We start from the raw sequence: 18,544 nt of genomic DNA, 5'->3' as shown, positions 1-18,544 counted from the left end.
ATGCCAAAAGCCTGGCACACAGCTTGTGTCAGTATCCAGTCTGCAGCTTGACCTACACTTGCTGCCCAAAGTGCTCAGAGACAAGATGGGAGGTGATGCTCTCTCCTAAGGACTATTGCTGAACCAGAGCTCTGAAAAAAGAGAGAGAAGCAGGAAATGAAGGGAATGAGGTGTTCTTCAGGACCATGGAATTAATAAATAAATCAGCAAAGGATCTGAATCCCTCATCAAGTACTGCTGCTTCAGCCAGGGGAAGGAGCAATTGGCAACCTCTGTTCTACAGCACCACACTTCTTCAGATGAGTATGTTGCTGTGGAAAGGAGAATTTGCCTGCACACAGAGTCTGCCTGATGTTACTTCTTCACCACCTCATCTTACAAAGAGGTTTCCTTTTCCTCACCTTAAAATAGTTCAACTTTGTACCAAGGACCATGTCTCTGCTACAACTTTCTCTGCAGAAGTGCATTGAAATGCAGAGATGGACCCAATACTGGCAAGGAGGTAGGCAGCTTGTAACCCCACCTCTACACTGAGCCTTGCTGGGACAGGTTTTCCCCCAGCCAGCAAGAGTGTCCCCATGGGAACGACTAGAAGAGCTTTTTTACACCTCAAACATCTTGCTGGTTTTTTTATGTACAAGTATTCCCTTCACCCAACATCACACAGGAAAGGTATGACAAGTCCTGAGCAGAAAGTTCACTCCTGAGCTGCAGTCCTGCTGCAAACACACATTTACTTTCTGATCCCAGGCTAATCTCTAAAACTGCTGTCTTTTGTGGTGAGGTGGCACAAGGAGATGCAGGGCAAAACTAAGCAGGACACAAGACACAAACTACCCTGCACCCCTGGGGTGGACAGATGGACAGATGAACGAGTGTTGGAGTTTGTTGCATCCACAAAGCAGTCAGCACTCCTTAAGGTGTTTCTGTCAATCCCAAAGGCCTGACAAATAATCTGATTGATAAATTAGAGTTGCTCATACCTCAGACAAAATACTGAGCCCTGAAATTCTGCCATCTCCTCGGGGTGCCTTGCAGCACCTCCTGAAGGACTCCCAGATGCAGTAATGTGATGGGCTGGCACTACTCAAGAGCAGAGCAGCCCTTTCCATGGGGGCTCTCATGCACCTCTGGCTGTGATGCCTTAAAAGGCTGGTTAGCACAGAGATGCTGCAGCCCTTATCTCCTGCCCATGGCTGCTGCTTTTTTTTTTGGAGATATTATATTTATAGCTCACCCAAGCCAGATGCCTGACTGCCTAATTACGAAACATACAGCTTGGGCAATCCAATCAAGAGGTAAATCTGTCCTGTCCTCTCTCCTTCACAGACTCATGAGCAGAGGCAGAACTGAGCTGCAGCAAGGTAAGACAGCACCTTGTTCTGGTTTTCACTGTCCTTTGAGCCCTTTTCTCCTCCCCACCTGCCATTTGCCATCACTTCTCAGGGCTCTGCATAGACACCTTGAGGGGAGTGCTGCTCTCTCAGGGGAAGAGTGGACTTTAGGAGGTTTGTTCCTCTCTTGCTGCCAGGGCACACACACAGAGCCTCTCTTTGTCTTCCCAGTCTGCTGTTGGTGCTAACTAGCAGCTGCTCTTTAGTTTCTCCACTAATAATACACTGTCATGTTTTCATGTTCTCAAGGAACACAACCATATCTAACTATACACTTCCTTGGTTTGAACAGCAAACTGAATTACTTCAGGCAGAAAGCTTTTAATTAGTTTTTGGAGGGTTTTTTTTCCCCCCTCTATCAGCATTTTCATCTTTATGTTGAATGTTTGCAAAATGAATAGATAATGGGGGAAAAAGTGGACAGAAAGAAGGAACATTTTACTTTTTTTTCCTGTTTCAGACCATCAAAGAAAAAAAGGAAAATTACAGGTGATGCTTGCTGATTTCATGTTTTAAACAATTACTTGTTATGGATTACAGCAGCTGAGGGAAAAGGGAAAAGAAAGCAAAGCACTGAATCATAACCGTGTGTCAAAGCAGGAATTCATCAAAACTAGCCTGTAAAATACCATTAGCAATAACTGCTAAATGCCAATTATCAGGATATTGTTACATTAAATTTCTTTTAACTTCATCTCATGAGAGCATTAATTTTTAAATCAAGCCAGTTAAAGAACACCTTTTAGGGAAAATAAGATTATTTGTGCATGTGCATACATTTGTTTGGATTCATTTACAGATACATTTTTATTATGAATATTCTTATAACCAAAGGCTTTTAAATCCAAGGATCACAAAATATGACACAAAGGTAAGAAATATTAATTTACTTTTAGCCTAAAAGCTAAAGGTATCAAACACTGCACTAGAGTTTGTTTACTATTCCATTATTGAAGAACTTTAATGAAATACAGGTTTTTACAGATGCTGAGTCTGTCATGGGCTTTGACAGGATCCCAGGTCCCTGGTACCCTGAGCAGCAGGACTCAGACATCACCCAAAGGCAGGAAAGCACAGCTCACCTTAAAGTGTTTGGGATTGAGGTCAGATCCTACCTGAGGATTTCAAAGGCAGGAGGTCAGATGATTGCTTGGCTAACTTGAGATGAGAAGTAGGTGTTCACATCTGTGCCATTGGAGCAGCACTCTGGTCTGTCCCAGGGCTGTCCCTTGGGCTCTGCCATGGCAGCATGTGCCTGGCTGTGCTCCTGCAGGAAATGCAGCCCTGGTCATTACACACTCATGGCCTCTGAAATCAGGTGGAGACATCCAAAACACATCCTTGGGGTAGGATTTGCTCTTAGGCCATGCCCAGGGGAGACAGCCCTACATATCATAGCATAGGTGACTGAATCTCAGTGCCTGGGAACATCCTGGCACTATTTGGTTTATGAGTAAAGACATGGACTCTGAGGTTGCCCTTATCCAACCTCACCTGTGACAGGCATTCACTGCCATGGTTGATGTTCTCATGTAATAAGTCATATCTGGTTTAGCTTTGCAGGTTTATGGTGGTGGGGACTGTGACAGTAAGTATAGATAGTGCTGAGACAATGTGCTTAGAAACAACTTTGCTCCAGCTTTCATGTCAAGAACAGCACATAACTTAAGTGGAAGAGTAAAGTAATGTAAAATATCAATTTATTTGCACATACACTTACCTTGTCTTGGAGCTCACTGTCCCCACGTGGATGCCTTGGAAGGTTAACCTCTGCAGACAGTGCAGCCAGTGTCCCTGCTCTCCAGCCATAACCATCTTGCCACTACAGCATGGTCTGGTCAGATCTGCACAGAGCTCCAACCTTCTGCTCCCCTCTGGTGAGATGAGTTTACCTGGAGCCCAAAGGTAGTGTGTCCCACTAGGGAATGCAGTGCTTTAGAGGAACACCAGTGGGACTTGCCAGCTGCCTTCACTCATCTGGTTATTGCAACATCTTGATATTAAGCTAAACTGATGTGCTTCCAGAGTAAATTGTGCAATAAAGAAATCGTGTACAAAACCAACAATATTTAATAGAGTAGTCTCACTTCTCACATAATAGAAATTTTCTCATGTCCTCAAATTCTTTGTCTATCTTCCAAGCCTCAGGCTAAAACAATAAAAATGAGAAAATCATCCTGGTTGGGCACTTAGAATTAAAATATTGCAGCCACTAGTGTATTGACAGTATTCCCTTTTAAAAACAAGAAGCAGAAGCAGCATTCCAATCATGTACAGCAAAGCATTAGCTTTTTTAAAAAGCTGTGTTGGCCAAAAGTCTTTAGCTGGAACAAAACACAGGAACATACATACTAATGCTGCAATTTTTCATGGGATTTGAATTTAAAAGTGAAATTAAACAAAAAGACCCAAAGCCTGTTTCCAAAGTGAAGCTGTTTCTAAAGGCAATCTCCAACAATAATACTTTGTTCTTACCTAGCATTCAAAATTATGATTAGTGGATGAATAACTTTACTTTTTCCCTTGCAAACAGCAAGCCATCAGAACAAGGCAGACCTTTGACTGCAGCTGGCAAGAGGCTGTGAGGGGGCAGCCTCATTCAAACTCTTCTTCAATGCAGAAAATGCAAAAGGCTATTTCACAAGGAAGAAAACCAGAGAAGGAAGTGGATGTGAATACTGACTTGGGGGTGAAATCCTGGCCCCACAGAAATCAATGGGAGCTCTCTCAGATGCATCCATGGATTATTTTAACAAAACTCAGATCTCTTTCTTTTCCTCCTAATTTTAATAGTGCCAAACTCGTGTAGATTTGTACCACAAAAGTGCATTTGCGTATTTTTTCTTACCATTTTTCCTTCTTTGTGGCTGTGTGTTGTCTAACCAAACCACAGACACTCTGACACATTTATTTTTCAGTGAGATGAATTATTACTGACTGCAATATTTTATCTTTGGCTTTATATCACAATGAGTACAGTTTCATGCTGATAAATCTCAGGCTGTTTCAACAATGTTCATCATCCAATGCTGATCAGCTCTGAGAAGCACAGGTCATATTGCACAGTCTTAGCTTTTCTGAAAGCAGCTGGAGCAATTTTGCCTGGTTTTGCTCAACTCCCTCTGTCAAACATGGAAGGAGGACTACCATAGACATTTCAAAGGGATCCATCAACTTAATAAAATTCAAAATTTTCTGCTGCAGGTTGATTTACTGGCTACTGTTAAGACATGCTTACCAAGAATTAGTGGAACTGAAGAGCTAGAAGAAAAACTATTTTCCCTCAGTTTCACTTCACATTTTCAGCAATATTTTTTATGAAGCCACTTATACAGGTTCTCTTTTATAATATTCTTTCTTTTTCCTGCAGTGTCTGTAGAACTCCCATATCACAACAAATGAGAGTAAAACTCTCCTTTAAAAAGGAAAATAAGTACTTTGTCATGAGAATAAAATGGGCACGTAAGTGGGGACAGAAGCTGTCTCACACACTCCATAAACAAAGCTATTGGGCTTTCAGATCAGCACATTCCTTGCAAGCTGAACAGATTTTCCCCAAAGTCTTCCTAGAAATTTGCATGCTTTCTGTAAGAGGGAAGCATTGACAGCATTGACTGGTAGTTTTTGGTAGTCTGTGGCTAGGGAAGCAAAGCCCAACATGCCTAGAGATTACCATATGAAAACAGAAATACCTGCAAGCCATAGATGCCATCACACAGAAGCCCATTATTCTGTTATTTATCCCATTTTTTAAATGCTTGGTTTCCTAATTCCCTATGCATGGTTTCCATTGCAGCACATCTCCCAGCCTGCAGCACTGGGTGTAGAAGGCAGCAGGACACTCAGGGGCTTAGAACACTAATTATAATACAGAGAGAGAGATATAGCATGGCACTTCTGGTACAGAACAATAACAGAGAGGAAGTTTTCAGAACAAACTCTGCTGTACTTTTCACATGAGCCCCACTCAGGAATTTGTGTGAGCACAGGTTAAAAATATGATTTGTTATGTGCTTGCACGACCTGCAATACACTGAAATACACTGTTGAGTATTTCTTCTCTTAACAGCATTTTAGGGGAGAAAAATGGCACTTGTTCCTAATTCAGAAAAAAGAAGTAAGGGTCTTCTAAGGACCAGATCTGAGGGCAGCCATGCTGCCATGGTGCCTTTTTGTCCTGTGTTCACTAATGCAAATGTAGGATGGATCTGCAGCTGAAGGAAATAGCAAACAGGGCTGGGTGCAGCTCACAGAGAAAGCTGGCAGGAGAAGCAGTGAGGGCATGGCTGTGGAAGTGCTGTAGGCACCCAGGCAGAGCAGTCTGCCCTCCTCACAGGTCTTCCTCTGCCCTCTCCTGCAGATGAAGCTCCCACTGCCTGCCAGTGCTGTTTGCTGCCAGACAAGCCAGTCCCTTCCCCATATTTTTTGCTGGATATCCAAATGTTAAAAACTCTTCCTTGCAAATGAGGAGTCTGGGCTCCTGGAAATCCTTCTGGATAAGTGGAAGAGTCAGCATGATTGTGGACAGGCTCTTCAGGGACACACAGATGGGCAGTGCTCAGTCATGTAAGGCATTTACTCTGTAGCAACCTCACCAGGACTCACTGGACTTTATGCTTAGATGTTAGTGACAAGCAAGAGGACTAGCACTGCTTCATAATGTGAGTTCTGACTCCTCTCTAAAATTACTTATCTTCCAGCAAGAGACACTTAATCTTCAATACAAGCTATTCTTACAAGTCTTTCTTTCATTTTACTCACATTTGAATTCATTCACACTAAGAGAGCAGCTCCACTAGACAGCCATGGGAATATAAGCTTGGCAGAGACAAACACAATCCATATGCCTATCAGGCTGACAATGGATGGTATATTTTTTCAGCTCTATGTGAAGTGGTAGACATGAAATTCACATCAGCAATCAAATGATTACTTTAATCCTATTATTTAAAGGGCCTGAGCACTTACAGGGTTCAAAGTAAGCACAGGCCTAAGAGGATCAGCAGCAAGTACTCTACTTCAAAGTGCACAATCTAAGCTCATATACTCAATCATAATATATGTCTGAGCCTACATCTCTGACCCTCTCAGTTTATCTGTAGTGTATACAAGCAGTAGCTGGGAAGAAAAATAATTGTTGCCATACAGAAGGATCTTTCTTCAAATCAGGATGTCCCCAGTCATGGTCAGACTGGAGAGGGTGACTGTTTCTACTCACATCAAAATAGGATGAGTCTGAAGTAATTTGGAAAATTATTTGCAACCTACGCTCCTTTTGAATATTAGGCAAGTTGAAGGGTTTGGGGAATGATAGGGCCAACAGATAGCCAGCCCTTGAGGAAGAGATGGCTGTAACAGAAGAGGCAAAATATCTCTTTTTTGCTCCTGTGTTTATTGTGAGGAACTTGGAGAGCTTCCTGCAGCAGAATGCTTTCTTGTGGGTATAGTCAGAGGATCTATTTCAAGCTGAAATGTCTGTGGAAGAGGGATGGAGCAAATAAACAAAAGAATAGGAAGAAAATGTTAGAACCAGATGGTGTTCATCCAACAGATTTAAAGAGACTGAAAGATGAATTAGCTGAAATAATAATAGTCCATGGTCTTTTATTAAAAACAGACTTAGAGCTGAGCACCTGAATGTATCCAATACACCGTCAGCCTTTTTAAATGCTTCCAAGAGAAAATGGGGGAAATAGAGCCTAGTAAGACTGATAAATTGAGTAGAAATTATTACACAGGGTAGAGAAGCTGGGTAAATATGATACATGGGGAGAAAGTCAATGTAGCTTGGCAAGGAAAATCATGTTCTGCAAATCCATCAGGTTCCTGTAAGATAATAAACAGCATGGAGATGCAGATCTTTGGTTGACAGCATCTCCCTATTTCTCCCTTTCCATGTATTCAATAAGAGCCTTCACCCCAAAATCTTAAAAACACTTAAGAAGTAGTAGGATAAGAGGTAAAATATTTGCATGTATAACATAAAACCAGTTGAAAGATAGACAGGTTTTACAGTAGAGATTAATAGCAGATTATTAGTGTAAATTCTTCTAAGACTGAGAAACCAGATGAGAGCAAAGGATCTTAGGCAACAGGGTGAGTGGACACTAGAACAGCATCTCAAACTGAATGTAGATGAGCATAAAACAGTGAATGTGGAGGGAAAATGTAACTCTAGCCATTAAGTAATGGTTCTGAGATGTCTAGCTTGGTGTGAAATTTAGAGGTTGTATAGGTTTACAAAAAAAAACCATAACCAAAACAACTGAACACAAGCAGCCAAAATACAAACTGAATGTTAGAGTTTTGGCCACATCACCTGAAAAGCTAAACTGTTATATTGAAAAAGTTTGAAGAGGAATGATAAAGCACAAGAAGTAGCTTTCATACAGACTGAAGAGGTACACTGGGGCACTCTGGCCTAGGAGAGATGGCTGAGGGGAGATATGATAAAGATTGACAAAGACATGAACAGCCTGCAGCATATGAATAAAGAACAGTTTCTCATTATATCTCCAAAGGTAAGACCTAGGAGGCCTCAGATGAAACTAGCAGGTAATATGTTCCAAATTAACACGAGGAGGATGGTTCTTCAGCAACACAGAGTAGAGCTACCTGTTACTGGAAACTGTGAATATCCTTTCAGGCAGCCATGAGGGAACTGCAAGTTCATGAAAGTGATATTCAGTATGGATATACTGCCTCCAGGTTGAGAAATCCCCAAGCCAAAAGTTGCTGGAGGCTGGCAGAGTATTATGAAGAGACATCATTACATTATCTTCTCTCTTTTTTCCCAAGACATTTCCCAAGAGCAACATAACAAATTGGAGGAACCCTTCTTTCAGTGATTCTCACATTGCCATGGTGTGATCTGAATAACTACAAAGACAAGTTCTGCCTGACATTATTCATCCTTTACAAGCATGAATGTTAGACTTTAGTCTAAATCTTCCTTCCTTCCTTGGTCCTAATGTTAATCCTTAGGGGCAAATTAGACAAAGATCTGCCAGGAGTGACTTGGACATTGTCACTTCTGCCTTGGAAGTAAGTTAGGTAAGTTTTTAAGGTGTCTGCCAGCTGCTCAGCTTTTCAAACCTGTCTTTGCTCAGAAGTTCCTGAAGCCTCTGGATGTCTGATAAAGTGAAATGGTAGTCTCTAAAGTTGCTGTTGGTTATTTCCAGAGGGTGATAACAGCTATCAGGAGTGCAGGCAGAAAAAGTCCTAAGGGAAGCAGAAGCAAATTATACACACAGAAGAAAGGTTTTGCAGAAGCCATGAGCAGTGAGGCAGTGAGAAGAGGAAAGACTATGGGAAGGGGATTTTGCCTCAAAGTGCTGAAGTGTGCTGCTGGGAGCACAGGGAATAGGAGCTATTTTTTCCAGAATAACATGTCTCTGGTGTTGTCAGAAACTCAGAGTGATTAGTTTATTGGAACAATCACAGAGTGTTTGTTTCATGCGTCTGGAACAGGGAATGATAAATCATGATTATACTAAAATTAATAAATCCTAAATTAAGGGCTAGTACTTGCCAGCTCAGAAGACCAGCAATTACTGCAACCTCTGTGGTAATTTGACATCCCAGATTCCATCTGCAGGGGTAGAAACCCAAAAGGCTCTTCCCATCTGCCACATGGCAGTCAAGTTGAATCCAGAGGAAAGGAAAGAAGCAAGAGCTCCTCTGCACAGGTCCCTGCACTATGATAATTTAGAGTCATATGATGATCCCTCACCTGTTGTTGGGGGGTGTCTCTCTATCCCAAAGCACTTCTGAAGACATGTCACCAAGATCTCTACTGTTGTTACAGATGAACAAACAGTGGAGGTGAGGGGTTTGGTTAACACTTAGAAAGTAAAGAAGTGTGAAGATGGCAAAGACCAAAACGTTTCACTCCAGTTTCCTTAAAAGTAAAGGCACCATCCATTCCCTAGTGAGGGGAAAGAATGAGAAAGGATGCTAGGGAAAGAAGGGGGAAAGACATAAGAATTGTTGTCTTCCACTCTCTTTGTTGTAACTCTCCATTATTTCTTCATGGAGTTCTCAGCCTGGTGAGGGCTGTTCAGGGTGGCTGCCCCACATGGTACAGGCAGCTACTGCTTGGGGAGTTGTTTGATGGGCTGCCTTTATCCTGCAATGGCTTTGCATGGCTTTTTTTTTAAATCCACGAGCTCCCGGGATAGATTTTCTGAGAATGCTGCTTGTCCAGTGAAGGACCTGTCAATTCTGTTAAATGGTGCCTCACCCCTCCAAGCTTTTGGAAACTCATCTGTCAACAAGAGGGATTTTCCTTAGCAGACACCACTCCTTTAAGCTCTGGGTTGATTCTTGAAGTTTGTTCTGGTCTTCTGTCTGCTTCTTCGTCAAGCACCACTACATCTCTCTGTGATCAAATTGTATTCCTCTGCACATCAGTGATAAAAGCTGTTTGTCTACTCAGCTGGGATAGAGGAAAGCAGCATAAAAAGGGACACAGCTTGGGTCATGCATTGCAAGCCCTCTCAATTGTCCACAGAAAGAAGGGTACAGGAGCAATTACACAGAAAGTGACAGCCCACATTTTGACAGGTATCTCACTGCCATATTCACTTTGGGATATCTCCTTCAGGAGATAGATTTCTCTGAATGAAACTGGGGCTAACTGCATCAAAAGTTCTGACTAGCTCAGAAAAATTAATGAAATCTTTGTCCAAACTGGCCATAATGGTCTAAAATGCTTTTGTCTATATGCCAGACCATGCTACCATAGAGATATCACATGCTATCACAGAGACACACTTGTATCTGAGTCTCAATCATCTGTCTTATCACATAGCATCATATTATCCTTCTAAAGATAACTTTTACTATGAAAAACAAATGTTCTTTGATGCTAGTGAACCATGGCACCTTTTTCTAAATTATTGAAAAAAATTGTTTAACCCTGCATGTGAAAGCTATTCAAACATATTAAGAAAGCAAACATGGAAGTATTCTTACATATTAGATTGGAGTTTCTAAACCACTAATGTTTCCACATTGATTTAGGCTAAACATCAATAATAGAAGTATTGCATCATCCCAAGGCAGACAGACTTTCTCTATCTGCCTTTGCTGGGGTTGTTTTAATGGATTGTCCAAAGATTCCCTCATCAGAATCTGTGAAACTCTGATATTTCTTACCTGATGTGTCTTTCTACTTGAGGTTCAAGTCGCCTACGGGAAGAAAGGAAGATCAGAATATTGCAAAAACCTTGTGACTTCGGAACTGAATTGGGAAAGAAAATACATGCTGAAAATATCTTTTTATCCTTTACAATTCTTTGTAATCTTGGGGAAAATACTTATCTGTGAGCATTTTATGAGAATGAAATGTCAGGAAGATTCAATATTGCCTAGCTGTTATTTTAGGTTTAATGAACTAAAATGCAACATCTGCACTAGTCTACACTCCTTCCTAAGTAGCAGTGCCAAAAATAGCAGCTCTCCTAAATGCATCCTCTCATATTCAACTGCAGCTTGTGTTACACAGATTCAAGCATCAAAAAGGGGATTAGTTGAATTCTGATAGAGTAACTTAATAGTTTCCAGGATAAATTGGTGGAGTAAGGAATCAGCCAGTAAAAGCCATTTTCAAACCTAAAAGTGTATATTTTCCCCTCCCCTGCCCTCTCAGAGACATTATATTTCTGTGTGTCTCAAACTGGGGGAAATAAAACTATTCCACTTCCAACTGTCTCTTTCCACTACTTTTCTTTAGTCATTCTTTTCAGCTAGAAAAGGAGATAAGTTCTGAAATTATAGTTATTCCAGCATCAGCCCAGCAGCTGAAGTGAGACTGATGAAGGCTTAGTAAAACCATTGGGAAGTCCTGCTATGAAAAAGGTACTGTTTCCACCTTTGTTCCCCATGTGGGGGTACAGCATTCTACACATAGAATTAACCTTTTAAACACACAGATCACTGAAGAACAAGCAATAAATGCTATATACATGAGGAAAATATAAACCATAGGATAAGTTTCTAAATCACTGTACAATACTTGCATTTCCACTCTTGGTTTAGGCCCCCATTGGAAGCACTGCTCCTGTTTTCATTGCATTGACTCCTCTGAAGCCTTGAAGATGCTTGAACTCTGCTTAGTTATTCAGAGAACCAATGAAGTAAAAATAAAAAATAAAATACAGATATTGCAAAAGAAAAAGTGGGTTGCATAATAAATTTGTTAGTGAAAGGTTCCCTGCCCTTTCCTCCCCATCTCTCTGAAAATCAATGGAATTTGTGGCTCTCCCACCCATCCACCCACACCTGTTGGATTTTATTCTGGTGGGAAAGGGGCTGAGGAGGGCTGCCAATCCCTCTGATGAATATTTACTTGACAGATAAATGTGGAGTGAGTGGTCCTGAAGGAGGGTGAGAGGTCTGACATTCCCTATCCTTTCCCTAGTAGTGTTTGATGGAGTGCATGCAGCTCATCATGAGATGAGAGGAGGTGCTGCCTGGAACCTTCCTCATCCCTCTCACAGCTCCTCACAGTCTTGATGAGGCTGCTGACTGTCAAGTCCCATAGTGATCCCACAAATCAATGGATTTTAAATCAGCAGAGGCTCTTCTGCCTTCAAAGAGTCAGAGGTGTTATACTAAATTAGGCAAAAATTGCCTTATTTTCCTTAAGTCAACCCAGACCTGCAACTGATAAGCTAAATCATTTCAGCTGGAGCCAGTATATATTTAAATTTATAATTGTGGAAAACATTTGTCTTGTATGACCACAGACTTCTTGCAGTAGCTGTCAACAGACAGATGTGGAAATAAAAATATCATAGACATTGAAAAAAAATCAATTAGCACATTCCAAATATTTAGTTTGTTTAGAAAAGTTTGTAATCAAATAGCCCAATTCTAATCACCTTCAAGGCCTTTTTCCTTTTTTATGTACACTACTAAATCAGAGGTAAGAACAGTAACTAAGATGGAAATAAATTATTATTTTTGCCACTGTGCAATAGTTTAACCTAAAAGAGAAAAACTATTACTTCTGTTATATTTATGCCCTAGCTAGTCCTTTGTAAATTTCCTAACAACTTACACATGAGTTTGGCTGTCCTGAGCTTTATATTCACAGATAGTGAAGCTAATGAACAGAAAGATGAAATGTCCTGTTCAAGGGCATCAGAAAGTCACTGATGGGACTGGAAACCCAACCAGTAGCTCTCCCAAGGTGTAGGCGCATCTCCAAGGTAGCTCACGAGTTCAATGAAAATTTTTCACTCTCTGGTTTAATTCATTTAACAGTGCCACTGCAAATTCAAAGGAAGAGTCAGGGACTCCCCATGAGGCTGGGGAGTGCAGCAGCTTTGACTTAAATAAGATTGAATTGCCATGGCATTCTTAATCCTGTATGCCCGTTGTCAATCCTCCAGGGCACGATGTCTGTGTTTTGAAAACTCAACAGCAAAGGCTGGATCAACTGACAAGCAGATCATTGCTGGTCATCAAAATAACTCACATCTGTAAAGGAGAGTTGGGTTCTGGTAGAAGAACTAGGAATGACCCTGCCCCACCATTTTTTTCTGTGCTTTTCTAGATTTGGAGCAGCACTGAGATCAACTAACACATTTCACCCCCATTCCAAACCCAACTTCATTTGGGTGCATAGGAGGACAGCAAGTACAGGGCAGGGTTCTGGTAAAAGTTTGTTTTGCAGGAGAAGCCCTTATCTAACCCATGTGCACATCTACACCACTGCTCAGGCACATGCCAGAACCCTGTACCCAAAACTGGATTACCTGGCGTCTTCTGGATGTAAAACAACAAGACTCTCTTGGGATAATGGGCTTTACATATTAATCCTTCTGGTTTCCCTTTAGGCTGAAAGCATTCATATTAAAGCACCTCCCTCTGGCAAGCATCAGTCATTACTGAAGAATTATCCTGAAATGCCTCCCCAGCCCACCCCTCAAGCTGCAGAGAGCAGACATCTCCCACGTGCTTCTGATCCAAATTCTTCCCTCTGGGAGGTTTCCCAGGACCCTCACTGTTTTGATTAGCAGAATGTGTTTCTGCTAGAATGGTCGATAAATGAAATTGGATTTTGTAGCAGAAAAAGTAGTTCCTGATTATAGTGGGATTAATAGCTCCCCCTCTCCCTAGCATGTGCACACTGGCAAGGCTCTCAACTGGGTACTGAGCATGTGCTGAGACAATCTGTTCCTTTGGCTTTCTCCTACAAAAAGATGGTTGGTTTGGTTTCATTGATTTCCCCTGCTTTTGTTCGTTTTCCTCCTGATTATGGGGAAGCTTGGAAAGAAAAAAGGGTGGAGAGAAACTAGACTGGGGTCTGAATGCTCACAAAGAAATGTCTGCACGCTTGGTCTTTGTAAAAATGTGCACCTCTCCACAAAGAAGAGAGACAGGTTGTTTCACTCTTCTTTGGCAAGACATTCAGCAGGCAAAACAACCAAAGCAAATAAAGCCTCATACCATTTTTAACCAAGGACTTTATTCTCAGCCAGGTGAAGAGCCTTACAAATGGGCTGGTGCTGCTGTAAAACCTATTCTTCTGTAAGGGTCGAGATTCAGCAAAGCCGTGTTATTAATAAGCATCAGGGGTTTAGAGAAACAAAGGCTGGAGGAGGGGAGAGGGAGCCTTATTTTAGGAAGGGGGCCAAGAAAGACAAGATGTTTAGGAGGGGGAAGCATCGACACCCTTGGAATAGAGAAAGTGTCGAACACCAGCTGCAGAGCGCCTCAAAGAATGAGAGTCTCCGATGCTTTTGTCTCCTTATATGGTAAAATGATAGCGAGGGGTTTCTCCGGGCTGGGGAAGGCGGCAGCCGCTGTCGGCACAGCGCTGGGGCCGGGAGCGCCGGGGCGGGCAGAGCCGGGGCCGGGAGCGCTGGGACCGGGAGCGCTGGGGCGGACAGAGCCGGGGCCGGGAGCGCTGGGGCGGACAGATCCGGGGCGGACAGAGCCGGGGCGGACAGAGCCGGGGCGGACAGAGCCGGGGCGGACAGAGCCGGGGCGGACAGAACCGGGGCGGACAGAACCGGGGCCGGGAGCGCTGGGGCGCACAGAGCCGGGGCGGACAGAACCGGGGCGGACAGCGCTGGGACCGGGAGCGCTGGGGCGGACAGAACCGGGGCGGACAGAGCCGGGGCCGGGAGCGCTGGGGCGCACAGAGCCGGGGCGGACAGAGCCAGGGCGGACAGAGTCGGGGCCAGGAGCGCTGGGGCGGACAGAGCCAGGGTGGATAGAGCCGGGGCCGGGAGCGCTGGGGCGCACAGAGCCGGGGCGGACAGAGCCGGGGCGGACAGAGCCGGGGTGGACAGAGCCGGGGCGGACAGAGCCGCTCGCTGCAGGCGCGGGTGAGCCCGACCGGCTGCACAGCTCTCCCCTGCAGCCAGCCCACTGTGCTCTCTGCACATGGATGTGACCCCCTGTCCCCGCTCCGGGAGGTGGCATTAACTGCCCGCTGCTGCTCTGTAAGTAAATATCCCCTTTTTCCCCTTCGCTCCCACTACCCACAGAACGTGTCTTTGGGGGTGTCGCTTTAAACAAAGGGTGCGGAGAGGAGGAGGGGGTTGGTGGGGAAGGATGCGAGGAGGGAGATTGCAGGTCCCCCTTTCTCCTGAGTGCACGGGGAGGGGTGTGAAGAGGACAAAATGACAAATTTCTCATCGCAGCAATTACTGCTGTGTGTCCGTCAATGAAGCGACACATCGGCGAGCTGATGAGGCGCTGGGTCTTTTCATGTGTAACTATTTGTATTGTGCTGCGTGTGTAATCCACTGGGAAGGTGATAAAAAGTGGGAGATGGAGTCTGAGATTCCTTACACCTCCGTGCACTCCTGCTGCCGAGCTCAACAAAGGAGCATTTTTGTACTGTAGCAGGAGCAGATGCACATGAAACAAAGGTTTCTCCTCTTTGCAGGGAAACAGTGTGCACAGATTGTGTATGGAAAAACGGGGAGCCGTCAGCATCGTATTGCTTCTTTTTATGTGGGGAGAATAAATTAGAATACAAATCCCAGTTAATCGCTCTGCATCCCTTCTTTATGTGCTTCTCTCTGTGCATGAGTGTGCAGCCCAATAACCTGGTCCTTACTGTACACTAACGTGGATTTCTCTGTGTACATAATAAAGGAAATACTAACTTTCATTGTCTGCATTGGTGGCTGTTCCAAACTTTTTTACTGCCCTCAAGGAATATAGCTTTTATTTAGGTTGATCAAATACCTGCATATTCCAGCTTTGCAGTGTACAGAGACATACACAGCTTTGCTGAGTACACCAGACAGCAAATGCTAAAAAAGATGTATATATCAGCAAGTCAGAATGTGATTGCCACTCCCCTGACTCCAATCTAGAGGTATATTAACTAACGTTGCTAATTGACATTGAGATTGTCAGGGTCAGTAGCTGTAACATTTATTGATGATTATGCGCATTTATATGTTGTCTTGAATATGAATTGTTCTAAAAAGGACCAATATAAGGCTGTATTTTTAGATATACAAATGCATCCAAATGTGAAAGAATGCTACAATTAAGGTTGTCTCTGGGTTTCTGCTGTGAACCTTATTTTCAGCAGTTCCTAAATTTACAGGACTCTCAGCTTTCTGACCAAAATCTTCTGTGCCTTTTACTGTGCCTTTTATCAGCCAGATGGTAAACTTTTAAAATTATTGCTTCAGGTGTTTGGATATGGAAGGCAAAAAAAAAAAAAAAAAAAAAAGAAAAAAAAAAGAAAAAAAAAAGTGCGTATTTGCTTATTTTACAAACATTTATGTCTGTTTTGTGCACCTGTAAATATAACTGGCAGAGGAGGGATTTTAAAGGTTCCTTTTTCAATAGAACCTGACCAATTCTTGGTCACATTTGGAGAATTTTTTTTTTAAAAGGATATGAGTTGCTATATTAAAAACTCAGTTCCAGACATACCATAGCATTACTATCAAAATCTCATCAGAGCACCAATAAAACTCTATTTTAGCCATAGGGTAAAATGATCTCTGGTTTGTGAACCAACATGTGGTTGTGGTGAGTGGGCAGCTGAAAAGACATAAAATGCTGTTGTTGAGGAATCAAATTTGTGAAAATTACTTGGGGTTCCACCTGACATCTCCATCTACTAGCTATACTACAGGCTAGGGGGTGGACCAGTTCTTGTGGTCTTTTGAAAAAGATGGCTAAAGTGCTGGGATAAAATATAGTTAATTTTGGTTCTCACCATTCTGCCAAATGTGCTCCCACAGAAATCAGCAGTGCTACATAGGCAAGAACCAAATAGACACTTCCAGGTGGTTTGGATTTACAGGGATATATTACTAATTTTTGTGAAATCACTGTTATCTCACAGCAGTGGCTATATTGTGTCAGATATTCTTTGTCCACATGAAGCTCCTACTATGTAGAGCATGAAATGGTGATTCCCAATTGAAGAACTCAGGTCTGTTTCCCTCTTCTTAGAGAAGTCTAGGGATAGCACTTTCCCTGAAATCACATCTTTCCTGTCCATACAGACATCAGTTCTCCCAGATGGCACACCTTGCATTAGAAAAGAGATCAGACAATTTCTTTGATCACACACAGCACAATCTGCCTGGATTCCATCATGCTTTGAATGTCAGAAGCAAAATAAATCAACAAACAAACAAAAAAACCAAAAAACAACAACCCCAAAACATTGATGACAAAGTACAACTTTTATAATTGTAAGGGCTGATGATAGTTTCTGCTTCATTGCACTGCAAATTCCAGCTTTCATCCCACAAGAAAGGGATGAGGAGGGCTGCAAAGACCTATATTCACAAGAGACCCCTGGCTCAGTTCCTGGGCATTGAGCTCTGAGCCCCAGAGCCAAGGAATATGTTACTGCTGATGTCCTCACCTCCCTGCCTTGCCTCAGCTCCCAGGGGCCAGGATATTCAGAGCTAAGGGAAGGTCAGATGAGTGTTAGCACCATCAGCCACAGGCAATGCCTGTTGCTGCTGGCCAGCATGCCCACAGTCTGTCAAGGTCCCCATGGACCAGGAACATTCAGGTCTAAGTCTCATTCATGTTTCTCTGATGGGTAAATCTGTCCTGAGCATCTCTGGACAAACTCTGAGTGGTGTAGTGTTGTAGGCAATCATCTTCCATCACTTGGATACTGCTTCAGAGACTGGGGTAATCTCATAATTTGCATTTTTAGAGTGATTAATTCTAATGGTGTAGTTTTAATATTTAATTTACATATGCACAGTTATTTGTGATGCAGATTCACCCCAAGTGAGAGTGTGAAATGGCAGGGTAATGACAGGTTTCATGAAAATAAATCTTGGATACATTGACAGCCACTGATGTATTAACATCTCAACAATATTAATTAGCTATATATAGACAGAATTTTATTATAAACCACTAGAGCCTTTTCCTAAGGATGAACATCAAAATACTCCTGCCAGGTGAAAAAGTTAATTTTGTTCCTTTTCACATACCCTTCTATATTATGATTATATAAACTAGGATGCTGAATGGTTACTGTGCATATAATAATATGCCATAAGAGGAAGGCAGGTGAGCATAACACTGATGTAAACATAGTCACCACTCCCTTTCATGGGAAATTTTTGAATTTAAAGTTTCAACCACTGCAGAGAAAGGTCTAAGGTATCACTCTGATGGCGTGTTAGTTTTAGACCCTCAGCAAGCATAAGCATAGGGGCTCAAAACCCACCAATGTTTCTTCACTTCATCTTGCATAATGAAAGCAGCAAATTGCACAAAGGCATGAAATTCCTGTAAGCATTTACATAGATATATTTTGTCATTGCCCTGAAGCACCCTTGAAATTTAGAGCAGAAGTGTCTTCAGAGACCAGGATCTCACCTTTGAAGAATTCCACCTCTCCATACTGTACCATGCAGGTCACTGTGGTGGATTCAACATCTTCCTTCCTCAGCTGGAAATAATCTTGCCCACGTAAAGATTGTCTATGTCCATGTCACCAGGCTCTCTATGTCTTTGTGCCTTCTGGACCTCTCATGCACCACAGGTGCTTTGGCTCAACCTTAGCAGATGTTCTCTTTGCTCTCTGTGTCCAGTTTCCAGCCACAAACCCACCCAAAACTGGGCCTAACTGGTTTCACCCAGGTGCAGTCAGTCTGGTTTGCTGAGATGTGCCCAGCTGA

At 42.8% G+C, this 18,544-nt stretch overlaps 1 protein-coding gene across 5 annotated transcripts in view; it reads left to right on the top strand.

Annotated features, from left to right (window-relative positions):
* Window positions 1-18,544, top strand: part of FHL2 (four and a half LIM domains 2) — a 53,609-nt gene that overhangs the window by 15,008 nt on the left and 20,057 nt on the right. For 2 of the 5 annotated variants that reach the window (XM_056490539.1, XM_056490548.1), the window contains exon 1: window positions 14,652-14,858. The exons of 1 other annotated variant lie outside the window; for it this stretch is intronic. Coding sequence is in view for 1 of the 4 variants with exons in the window: in XM_056490520.1 (XP_056346495.1) it covers window positions 14,141-14,161 (21 nt within the window). In the remaining 3 variants the exon portion in view is untranslated. Of the gene's footprint in view, window positions 1-14,058; window positions 14,162-14,651; window positions 14,859-18,544 lie in introns of those variants that run through there. 2 more of the 5 variants (XM_056490520.1, XM_056490529.1) reach the window with 2 other exon arrangements.

Source organism: Oenanthe melanoleuca, chromosome 1, assembly GCF_029582105.1.
Source record: "Oenanthe melanoleuca isolate GR-GAL-2019-014 chromosome 1, OMel1.0, whole genome shotgun sequence".
NCBI classification, from domain to species: domain Eukaryota; kingdom Metazoa; phylum Chordata; class Aves; order Passeriformes; family Muscicapidae; genus Oenanthe; species Oenanthe melanoleuca.
The sequence above is the reverse complement of the archived record's forward strand: the minus strand, read 5'-3'. Positions and strand labels throughout refer to the sequence as shown.